The 10,126-nt window shown below is 40.1% G+C and overlaps 2 protein-coding genes across 2 annotated transcripts; both read left to right on the top strand.

The window, feature by feature from the left end:
* The first annotated feature begins 441 nt into the window (after nucleotides 1-441).
* On the top strand, nucleotides 442-1,025 carry LOC125314951. The gene is made up of 3 exons (XM_048278469.1): nucleotides 442-508; nucleotides 574-675; nucleotides 798-1,025. Exons 1-3 carry the CDS (start codon nucleotides 506-508, stop codon nucleotides 1,023-1,025), a joined length of 333 nt encoding a protein of 110 aa, XP_048134426.1. The 5' UTR covers nucleotides 442-505.
* A 4,668-nt stretch (nucleotides 1,026-5,693) lies between these two features.
* On the top strand, nucleotides 5,694-8,874 carry LOC115730163 (probable beta-1,4-xylosyltransferase IRX10). The gene is made up of 4 exons (XM_030660759.2): nucleotides 5,694-6,082; nucleotides 6,883-7,271; nucleotides 7,712-7,953; nucleotides 8,088-8,874. Exons 1-4 carry the CDS (start codon nucleotides 5,986-5,988, stop codon nucleotides 8,599-8,601), a joined length of 1,242 nt encoding a protein of 413 aa, XP_030516619.1. The 5' UTR covers nucleotides 5,694-5,985; the 3' UTR covers nucleotides 8,602-8,874.
* The last annotated feature ends 1,252 nt before the right edge of the window (nucleotides 8,875-10,126 follow it).

Genomic DNA, 10,126 nt, shown 5'->3' with positions numbered 1-10,126 from the left:
GTCTATGTTTGTAGATTCACGAAAGCTACGTATGTTGTTCGGGAACTTAATAAAATAGTGAATAACTATTGGAGGGGGCCGTTGATTAGTTATAGTGGCGCTCCAAAACAAATGAAGGATTCGTGGTGGAACGAGTTCAAGGTCGGTTTTGTCGTTCTATCTTCTCATAAACTAAGTTCGGCGTAAATAAAGTCAGTTGTTTTTCTATTGATTACAGCGAAAGTTCACTTGGGATGAATCGGAAGAGGATGAAATTAGAAGAGTTTTTAAGAAGAAAGTCGGTGATCACATACGCAATGCGATGAATAAAGCAAAGAAAAAAGATGTGAAGCCAGATTTTATTACTGGTGATGATTGGGCTGAAATAAAGAGGACTTGGGAAAGTGAAAAAATTAAGCAAAGGAGTGAACAAAATGCCAAGAATCGAGCTTCTAGTTCTAGTGAAGGGTCTGCATCTGCGACATATGCTGGGGGCTCTATCAACATTGGGGAGCATAGAAAAAGAATGGTAAGTCTGTTAAATATGTTGTAAGTAAATTAATTCAGTTACTCATTTATGTTTCAATTTTGTAGGCACATCAATTGGGGACCGAACCGACGTATGCAGCTACATTTGAACGCACATTTCAAAAGAAAGATAAGACATGGATTCGCGATCGAGCAAAATCTGTTAAGGTATGTAAGGTTATACTTTTAACTTCATGAAAACTAGAATAAAAACCATGAATGCTTTCAATATCTATGGGAGTTCCATATATGAAGTTAATTTTTTTTTCATATCTATTTTGTGGATGTAGGAAAAATATGACGAGCTTTTAATGAGTACTGCTAGTGGCGGTGATGGTGGAGCTGCGTCCGAGCCAACGGCTGACAATATGGCATTATGGGTGGAGGCATCAGGTGGAATGAAAGAGGGAAAATATTTGGCATGGGATCCTTGTCGAGGATATACACAGCAAAGGCTGCTAGAAGTTCATCATCCAACACGGCTATTTCAAGGACGAAACGAGTCGAGGAGGAAATGACCCAACCGAGACATATACTTGTAGAGAAGGACGAAGAAATAAAAGCGGTCGGAGAACAAATGTCACAAAAGGATGAGCAAATCAGACAAGTCAATCGGCGACATAAATCTCTGGAGACTCGACATAAATCTCTGGAGACCGAACATAAATCTCTAGAGGCTCAAATGCAATTGGTCCTGCGACACCTCAACCTAAATCAACATCGGCTTCCTCCTATACCTCCCACTCATGCAATAGGTGATGGCCACGATGATGGGCGACACAATGAGGATGAGATTCCCGCTGCTGATGATGATTTTGTCGATAGTATCATGCAGCCCGATTTGGGCTAATTAGCACACGGGAGTTTTGCATGGTTCTTCTTCTTCGCGTGTCGTTGATTGGAGGTTAGGGTTTCGAATCGCTTTTTGCCTTGATTTGCCAATCCCCCACCCTTTTTTTGTTGTTGAAATTTTTGGCTGTATTGGTTGACATGTGGATGGGTTGTGCAGGTACTCATATACGGACGAATGAAGAGGTCGCCATCAAGCTTGTGAGTGGTCTATAATCTTCTTCGGGCTTTGTCATTTTTGAACTTGTTTGACAGACTTATTACAACATAGTTTGATTGATTCATTTATGTTTCTGATTGATTGATTTTCAGGAGACAATTAAAAAAAAAAGCATCCTCAATTGCTATATGAAACAAAAGTGTATCGGATCCCGCAAGGAGAAAGTAATGGTTCCTTCTCCACGGCTTTAAATTCAATGTTGTTCCGTCAATGCTATTACCATAACTACTTATTCTCTGCCTTTTGCAGCTGGGATTCCGAATGTGAGATGGTCTGGTGTCGAGGGACAATTCAATATACTTGTGATGGATTTGTTTGGACCCGGTCTTGAGATCTATTTAACTTCTGTGGTAGAAAATTTTCCTTGAAGACCTTTTTGATGCTTGCAGATCAAATGATTTGTTCTCATCCAAGACCTTCAAAAGATGTCCTGGTATCTGCATTTACAAAAGCATCTCTTGAATAGAGCATATTTACATGCCTATAGCTTCATTTTCTTGAATAAATTTAAATTCCCATATCGCAAGCATGTTATGAAGATCAAGATGTTCTAGCAATTAAATCTTTTCAAGCTTGCTTGTTGATGGCCTGGCACGTACTTCCGCATATTGGGCATACAAATTTTGTACCCGGGGAGCTCCCCTTTTATGTTCCCTTTGCTGTCTTTCTGCAGACTAATTTGTTCTCTCAATATGGGGCTCGGGTGAAAACGGACTTAGGCGATTGTCAAATTGTTGCTGCAGAGTGGCCCCAAGCATCATACCTTGCACCCGATGCAAAATTTTGTTCTACGTGGACTAGCGGGAGGGCACACATAGAGGTGCGGAAAAAAGAAGAGGAAAGTAGGTTGAAAGTGGATTTTCTTTTCCTTTTTTTTGGGGGTGGGAGGAATTGATTGGTTAGAGAGCTAATAGGAGGGGTCATCAAGAAATTATTTTATTGTATGATCACAAATTATAAAATTTCGTTGCAAACTTCACTCCATGTCCGGTCGTTGCAAAATTCGTCGTTGAACAATATTTCTCGTGAAGTTCGTTGCTAAATTTATTCCCAAACAACGCTTGTGGCAAAAAAAAAAATTTCGTCGAACAACGCTTGTGGCAAAAAAAAAAAATTCGTCGCTACATTTTCATGACAAGTCGTCGCAAATAAGGGTACGAAATCAACTGCTCTTTGTCCGACAAAATTTAGCGACGGATTCAATAATTCGTCACTAAATTTAGGGACGAAATAAACTATTCATCGCTAAAATCAACTATTCATCGACGAAATTCACTTTCCTCGTAAATGTTCCTCACTAAATTTAGCGACGGAAAAAATTCTTCGTCACTCCATTTAGCGACGAATACAAAATCTTGTCGCTACACTTAGCGACAAACAATATTTTTCCATCGCTAAATATAGCAACGAAAAAACTTTTTGTCGCTAATATTTAGCGACGAAATAAAATTTTTCATCGTTAAATGTAGCGACGACAACGAATATTCGTTGCTAAATTTAGCGACGAAATAATTTTTGTCGCTAAGTTTAGCCACTAAAACATGTTTTAGCGACGAAGAGTGTTTGTCGGAATTTTGTGACGAAATACGCTCTTCGTCGCAAAATTTAGCTACGGATTGTATTCGTGGCAAATTAGTGACGCAAATTTAATTGTTTCGTCACTATATTTTGCGACGCCGTATTAGCCACAAATACATTTTCGTCGTAAAATTCATGGCAAAAATAATTTAGCGACGAATTTTTCCAAAATTTTTCGTGGCAATTTTGGTCGCTAATACGGTCTAAAACTTTATAATTGGCCTTAGTTTTGCGACGAACACCATTGCGACGAACTCTTCTAGTCGCAAATGTCGTCGCAAATTTGCGATCAACTACGGTCGTCGCAAATGTCGTCGCAAATTAGTGACGATAATGTTTCGTCGCAAATTGGCCACAAACTGTGTTCGTCGCAAATTTCGTCACAAATTGGCAATGAAATTAAATTTTTTCGTCACTAATATTTGCGACGTCGTATTAGCCACAAATTTTTTTTTGTGGCAAAATTCGTCGCAAAATCCATTAGCGACGAATTTTGCCAAAATTTTCGTGGCAAATTTCATGGCTAAAGGCTTGTTTTTTTGTAGTGCTAATCATAAACATTCTGATGATTTGTCAATTTAGTCATAAACTTTTTTAACGAATTGCCAATTTAATCCTCATGGCGATCTACTCCACGTCGGCCGATTTTGGCGTGGATAATTTTTCGCAATTTTATTAATTTTTTCTTTTGTTTCCTTTTCTTTTCATTCTTTTTCGTTTTTCCTTCGCGCCACATATCCTGCACTACTGTCTTCTATGGTTTTTGTTAGTTACTATGGTTGAAACTTAACATCTTATGGGTCAAGGTCGACTTTCGCACATGTATATTCAAGTTCAAGCTTTCCAAGATCCCCGCTACAGCACTGGGATGACTACCCAATCTAAATTGGCCAAACCCTACAAAAGAAACCTTCATGTACCTATTACTTAGGTGTGGAACTTGGAGTGTCAAATTGAGACAATGTCCCCTTAATACTTAGATTCTCAAATTAACTAGGTGCACGTGAATTCCAACTTTGACTGACCAACTGAGAAAAAAATTCTCCATTTTTTTTTCAATTGTAAAGTTGTCTCCAGTAATACCAAATTCTATCTTTCGTCAATTTTTTCAGTAAGCGTGACCAGTTGTTAAAAGGTCACAGTTACTAGAGGTCTCGGATTTCTTGTATTTACAACTATGCACTCCACTTGTATATGGTTGCGACCCTGCTCATCTTTTCCTCAATTGCAAAACAAGGTAACTAGAAATTTCGATCGTAGTCTCCGCTTATTAATTTCGTCCATGCGAGTGATATCTTTTCGGTAACTCCCGGGAAACCTACACCCAGATAGGTAAATTTCAAGCTTATGAAATACTCTACCGATCTTGCAAATAAGATAACGCGAGTCAAAATCCAAAGTGGCTAAAGTTTGCAACCTGTTTAAGGAGCGGCCAACCAGTTCGGCTAGAAACATGGAGTGACTTGGACTCCTTGGTGGCCCTGTTGGGCGAGGCTGACCATCTTCTTGAGGCCCAACAATGAATGGGCTGGGCCTGGCGAGGGGACTTGACGCATGACATGGGCTCACGATATAGTTTTCAAATAATTAATTTAAATAGGCTTTTATTAGTTGATATAATATAATATAATATAATAGAATATAATAGAATAGAATAGAATATATATTCCAACGCTGTCTCTTCTCATTCCTTCCATCCTCCAACAATCTCGCTTCTTGTTAAAAAATTTTATGCACAGGCGTGGAACGTGCTCTCATCCTAATACTATTGACATTTGACATACACACAAATAACTTAATATATGGGGCTTAAACTATATAGCATATACATTCGAATAAAAAAAAAATCATACATATCACTGTATAACTCAATGTTCGGCTTACAATCGCTGTCATCAAATTATTCAAATGCCACGAGGCATATTCACGAGCAATTTCAACGAGTCACGACACTATCAGATCTACGAATACGGACACAAATTAAGATTCCGTTTGTTTCACAAAAAAAGAACGATTTGGATAATATTTTCTAAAAAATGATCATTCATATCGCTCACAAAGATAAATTAATAGAAAATTTTTCATCCTCCACGGAATATTGATACACGAATTGTTCGTCCGCAACGAAAATAATAATGGCTGATTATTTCAAGCAATGTAAGCCACAAATTTTTAGGTAACTATTTTTAACAATATTCATTTTTTGTGAAACAAATGGAGACCATATATCAGTTGTAAATAGATAAAAAAATCCATTCAATTTAAGACTACTTATTAATAAATTTTAGCAAAAAAGAAAGGAAAGGTAAAAGCAAAGCCCTCCCTTTGTATTTTAGTAAGGGTTAGAGGCGAGAACGTACTTAATTAATTGATTTGATTAATTAATTATACACGTATTTGCTTAATTGTTTGTCGGAGCTAATGAGATGGACTTGCCATCAAACTGGCGAAAGAAACACAGCTTTCATGGAAAACCCAAGCTCACATTTTTTTCTTTTTATACGTTGTTGGTTCGTTTGAAAACAAAACAAAGCTTCGTTCCGAACGCATCCTTCTCTGTTTCTTGAAGCAAAATTCGCTTGAACTCTCCCCATCAATCCCCTGACCTGGAAACCTCCATTTCATATTCCAGCGAGAGTCCCGTTGGGACTGAAGACTAAACTCTAAGGTAACCCCTCAACTACTGCCGCCCCCTTCCTTTGACGTCCCACCGATACATGGCGACGACCCTTCACTTCATATAATGCCCTGATCCCATGGTCGTCCTTCCCACCTAAACCTCTGAGACCCATTCCGATTTTGGCCCTCAGGGTTGGGTTGGAGGTCGAAAGATGAGGGCTTGGTTGTGGGTTTTCGCGGTCGCTCTTGTTGGGTCGTTTGCCCAGAGTCTTGGTGCGGAGCAGAGGGCGCACACGGAGCGGATTTCAGGTAATGATCCGGGTCGAGAGATGGGATTTTTTCCCCCGAATGGTTTAAATGTGCGTGAGTCTGGTCTTGTTCTGCGTGATGTATGTCATTGTGCTATGAGCTTCGGTTGATAAGTGGTCACTTCTGTGGAACATTTATCAGTACTTGATGTTGGAAGAGGGCTAGAAAATGTTGAGCTAAGGGTGGTCCTAGATGCAGCTTACGAGGGTGTTGAGACCGGTGACCGGAGACATAACGGATGATTGATTGACTGTGTTCCTCCGTGGATGAGATGCATTGTATGTAATGTGTATAGGACTAGAAGTCATCTCTTAAGCAGTTCACGTACATCTCTTGGATGGATATTGCCCATAAGAGATGTTGATTTTTCTTGAGGTGGGAGATGTTGATTAATTTTCAGCTTGTAGATGAAGCAATCTTATCCAATTTGGCAGTCTGATGCAGTACTCATGTTGGATAAAGGTTATTACACTCGATATTTGTTTTTATAGATTGCCTTAGTGCCCTGAGGTAGAGATCATTAGATATCTCGTAGGATTCCTTTATGGAGTTTAACAGTGTATTAGGCCCTGACACATCCAGATTGTTGAAGAATGATTCTTTGACTACATGAACTGACAGATATGAAATGAGACCTTTTTCCGTTTTCTGGGCGCTGTCAATTGTGAACCTGCTTTTACGTGAAACTCTAGTTTAGTTGCTAAAATCTTGTAAAGATCCTTGGACTCTCACATGGATGTGAGATGCTTGATATCTGTGAGAGGTGGGAATTTATTTGTGGTTTGGATAATGATTGACAGGAAGCGCGGGTGACGTCCTTGAGGATAATCCAGTGGGAAGGTTGAAAGTGTATGTTTACGAGCTTCCAAGCAAATACAACAAAAAACTCCTCCAGAAGGACCCTCGATGCCTCAACCATATGTTTGCTGCTGAAATCTTTATGCATAGATTCCTTCTATCTAGCCCTGTTCGTACTCTTAATCCTGAGGAAGCAGACTGGTTCTATACCCCTATATACACCACATGTGATCTTACGCCCACCGGCTTGCCGTTACCATTCAAATCTCCTAGAATGACGAGAAGTGCAATCCAACTTATTTCTTCAAAATGGCCATATTGGAATCGGACAGAAGGGGCAGATCATTTCTTTGTTGTACCACATGATTTTGGAGCGTGCTTTCATTATCAGGTAAAATTTTCTCTATATTTTCCTGGTTTAGAGTACTGTGATTAGATGTAGCATGACAAATAAAGCCTTTCAATTTTTGTTTGAAGACAGAAAGAGATGATATGAAGTCCCAGCTCTTATAATGTTGATGATATTTATGTCCGATTGAGATTTAATTGATCTAATATTTATATATACTCAAAGAGGAATTGTGATATGAGTAGTTTCTCCTCAGCTTTACCCTTGTTTTTGACACAAAGAAGAAAGAGACACAGATGAGGCTGATGGAGGCTTATCATTTATGGTGGTTTTTGGTAGCTGTCTCTATATGATCCAATCGAAAATCCTCTACACATTGGTTTATTCTGAGCAAATTTTTGTTTCGTGAATGTGTAAGATCAGTGGGTGAGTTGGTCTTGCTGAGACACATCTATGGTTGTTGCTGGGCATCTTTTTCGCAGGAAGAGAAAGCTATTGACCGTGGAATTCTGTCATTACTCCGGCATGCTACTTTAGTCCAGACTTTTGGACAGAGAAACCATGTGTGCTTGAAGGAAGGTTCGATAACAATTCCTCCTTATGCCCCTCCTCAGAAAATGCAGGCTCACCTGATTCCTCAAGACACTCCTCGTTCCATCTTTGTGTACTTCCGTGGCTTATTTTATGACGTGAACAATGACCCTGAAGGTGGCTATTATGCAAGGTACAAATCTAATTCTCTTTTTGAAATTTTACAAAGTGATTAGAGTTAAAAGTGTTGTTACTCTCGTATGAGCTGTCTTTTGTGTTGGTTGGGTGTGAGCGCTGCCTTGACCTTTTCTTTGGTTTGCCCAATAGAGGAGCAAGGGCAGCTGTTTGGGAGAACTTCAAGGACAATCCGCTCTTCGACATCTCAACCGACCATCCAACTACATACTACGAAGACATGCAACGGGCCGTATTCTGCTTGTGCCCGCTGGGGTGGGCCCCCTGGAGCCCTCGGCTCGTGGAAGCCGTCGTGTTCGGCTGCATCCCCGTGATCATAGCGGACGACATCGTCCTGCCTTTCGCAGACGCTATTCCATGGGAGGAAATCGGAGTTTTTGTGGCCGAGGAAGACGTCCCCGACTTAGACACGATCCTGACGTCTATCTCTCCAGAAGTGATCTTAAGAAAGCAGAGGCTTCTCGCAAATCCTTCGATGAAACGGGCGATGCTGTTCCCTCAACCTGCTCAATCAGGAGACGCCTTCCACCAGATACTCAACGGACTAGCTCGGAAGTTGCCGCACCACAAGAGTGTTTACCTGAAGACCAGCGAAAAGGTCTTGAACTGGACAGCCGGTCCAGTTGGGGATCTAAAACCATGGTAAAAACTTGTCAGCGCTTTTGTTTGGCACATCATTTTGTGTGGTACATAAGACGTGTACAATTGAGGGTGGTTCGATTATACTTCATACAACAAGGCAGAAACTGTACGAAAAACCGACTCCGCCTTTAGTTAGCGTTTGGACTAGACTGCGATGGTGTTTGAGGTAAATCAACAAACCAAACTGAATCGGCCCTGAAATTCTCGATCTTATCAGTTTGTTAGTTTGGTTTTGGTTTGGGAAATAGCAAGATTGGCAACTTCATTTTGGTTCTGATTTTGGCATTCCATGCTGAGTCCCCAGCTGTGCCAAACGAGTGATATCACTGCAAAGTGGTTTAATTTCTTATCGGGTACCTGTCATATAAGAAGGCTGATGTAGTCTCAAGCTTGCTCAGAACTCATCCAACCGTGCAAGGGAAAAATACTAACAATGCCCCTGGCTTGTACAAGATTGCACAAAATGTAGAAGAGAAAAGCTAGATGTATTATGAAATCCCATCTAAGTGTGCTCAGTCTTAACTGGATGTTAATACAGGAGGGACTCATGTTTGGCTTTGTTTAAACTTTACACTTAAGAAAGAACCTTCTCCTGTCAGTTTGGGAGCACACTCTAAGTCAAAGGGTGGTTAGGCTTTTTATCGAGATAGGTAAATCAATAGTATTTTCTCTCCAGAATTATAGTCGAGAATTTGAAATTTATGGTTTTCGCTAGTGTAAATCCAATCGCTTCACCTTTGAATTGTATGCTAGAAGCAGCCGGGGCCGGAGACCCGGTGGTTTACCCCGTGGTCATCTTTCCACAAGCCTGAACATGAATAAGTAAATTAAAAAAGAGAATATAACTAGGACAAGACGAAATTCTCATAGAAAAACAGAGTGCGTTGGACGAGATGGCCAAGGATAATTCTTGAGTACCAATTGCCACGGATTATAGTTCTTGTTCTCCATAAATGCCAGAGAGAAGCTTGCAAAGTATAAATCAGTAGTACTTTCCCTTGATAACCGTATTCGAGAATTTGACATTTATGATTTTCGTTTGTGCAAATCCAATCACTTCACTTTCGAATTCGAAGGTAGAATCAGCCACGAACCGGAGAGACGGTAATTTACCCTGTCATATTCTTTCCGCACATAGAAAATGAATGAATAAGTCAAAAAGAGAATGTAACTAGGACATGAGTGCAGTGACTGAGATGGCCAGGGTCCGTTCTTGAGTACCAATTGCCATAACGTGGTACTTTTTGTTCTTCATAAATGAAGAGAGAAGCTTTCAAAGTGTGAATGAAGTGGCTTGCAAAGTGTAAATCAATAGTACTTTCTCTCGAGAATCATGTTCGAGAATTTGAAATTTATGATTTCTGTTAGTGCAAATCCAACCACTTCACCTTTGCATTCTATGGTAGAATCAGCTGGCCGGTGGAGACACGGTGGTTTACCTTGTGATCTTCTTTTTGCACGTCGAACATGAATAACTAGGAGAAGACCAAATTCTCATAGAAAAGTAAAGTGCAGTGGACGAGATGGCG

The sequence above is a fragment of the Rhodamnia argentea genome, chromosome 5 (genome assembly GCF_020921035.1).
Source record: "Rhodamnia argentea isolate NSW1041297 chromosome 5, ASM2092103v1, whole genome shotgun sequence".
NCBI classification, from domain to species: Eukaryota; Viridiplantae; Streptophyta; class Magnoliopsida; order Myrtales; family Myrtaceae; genus Rhodamnia; species Rhodamnia argentea.
The sequence above is the reverse complement of the archived record's forward strand: the minus strand, read 5'-3'. Positions and strand labels throughout refer to the sequence as shown.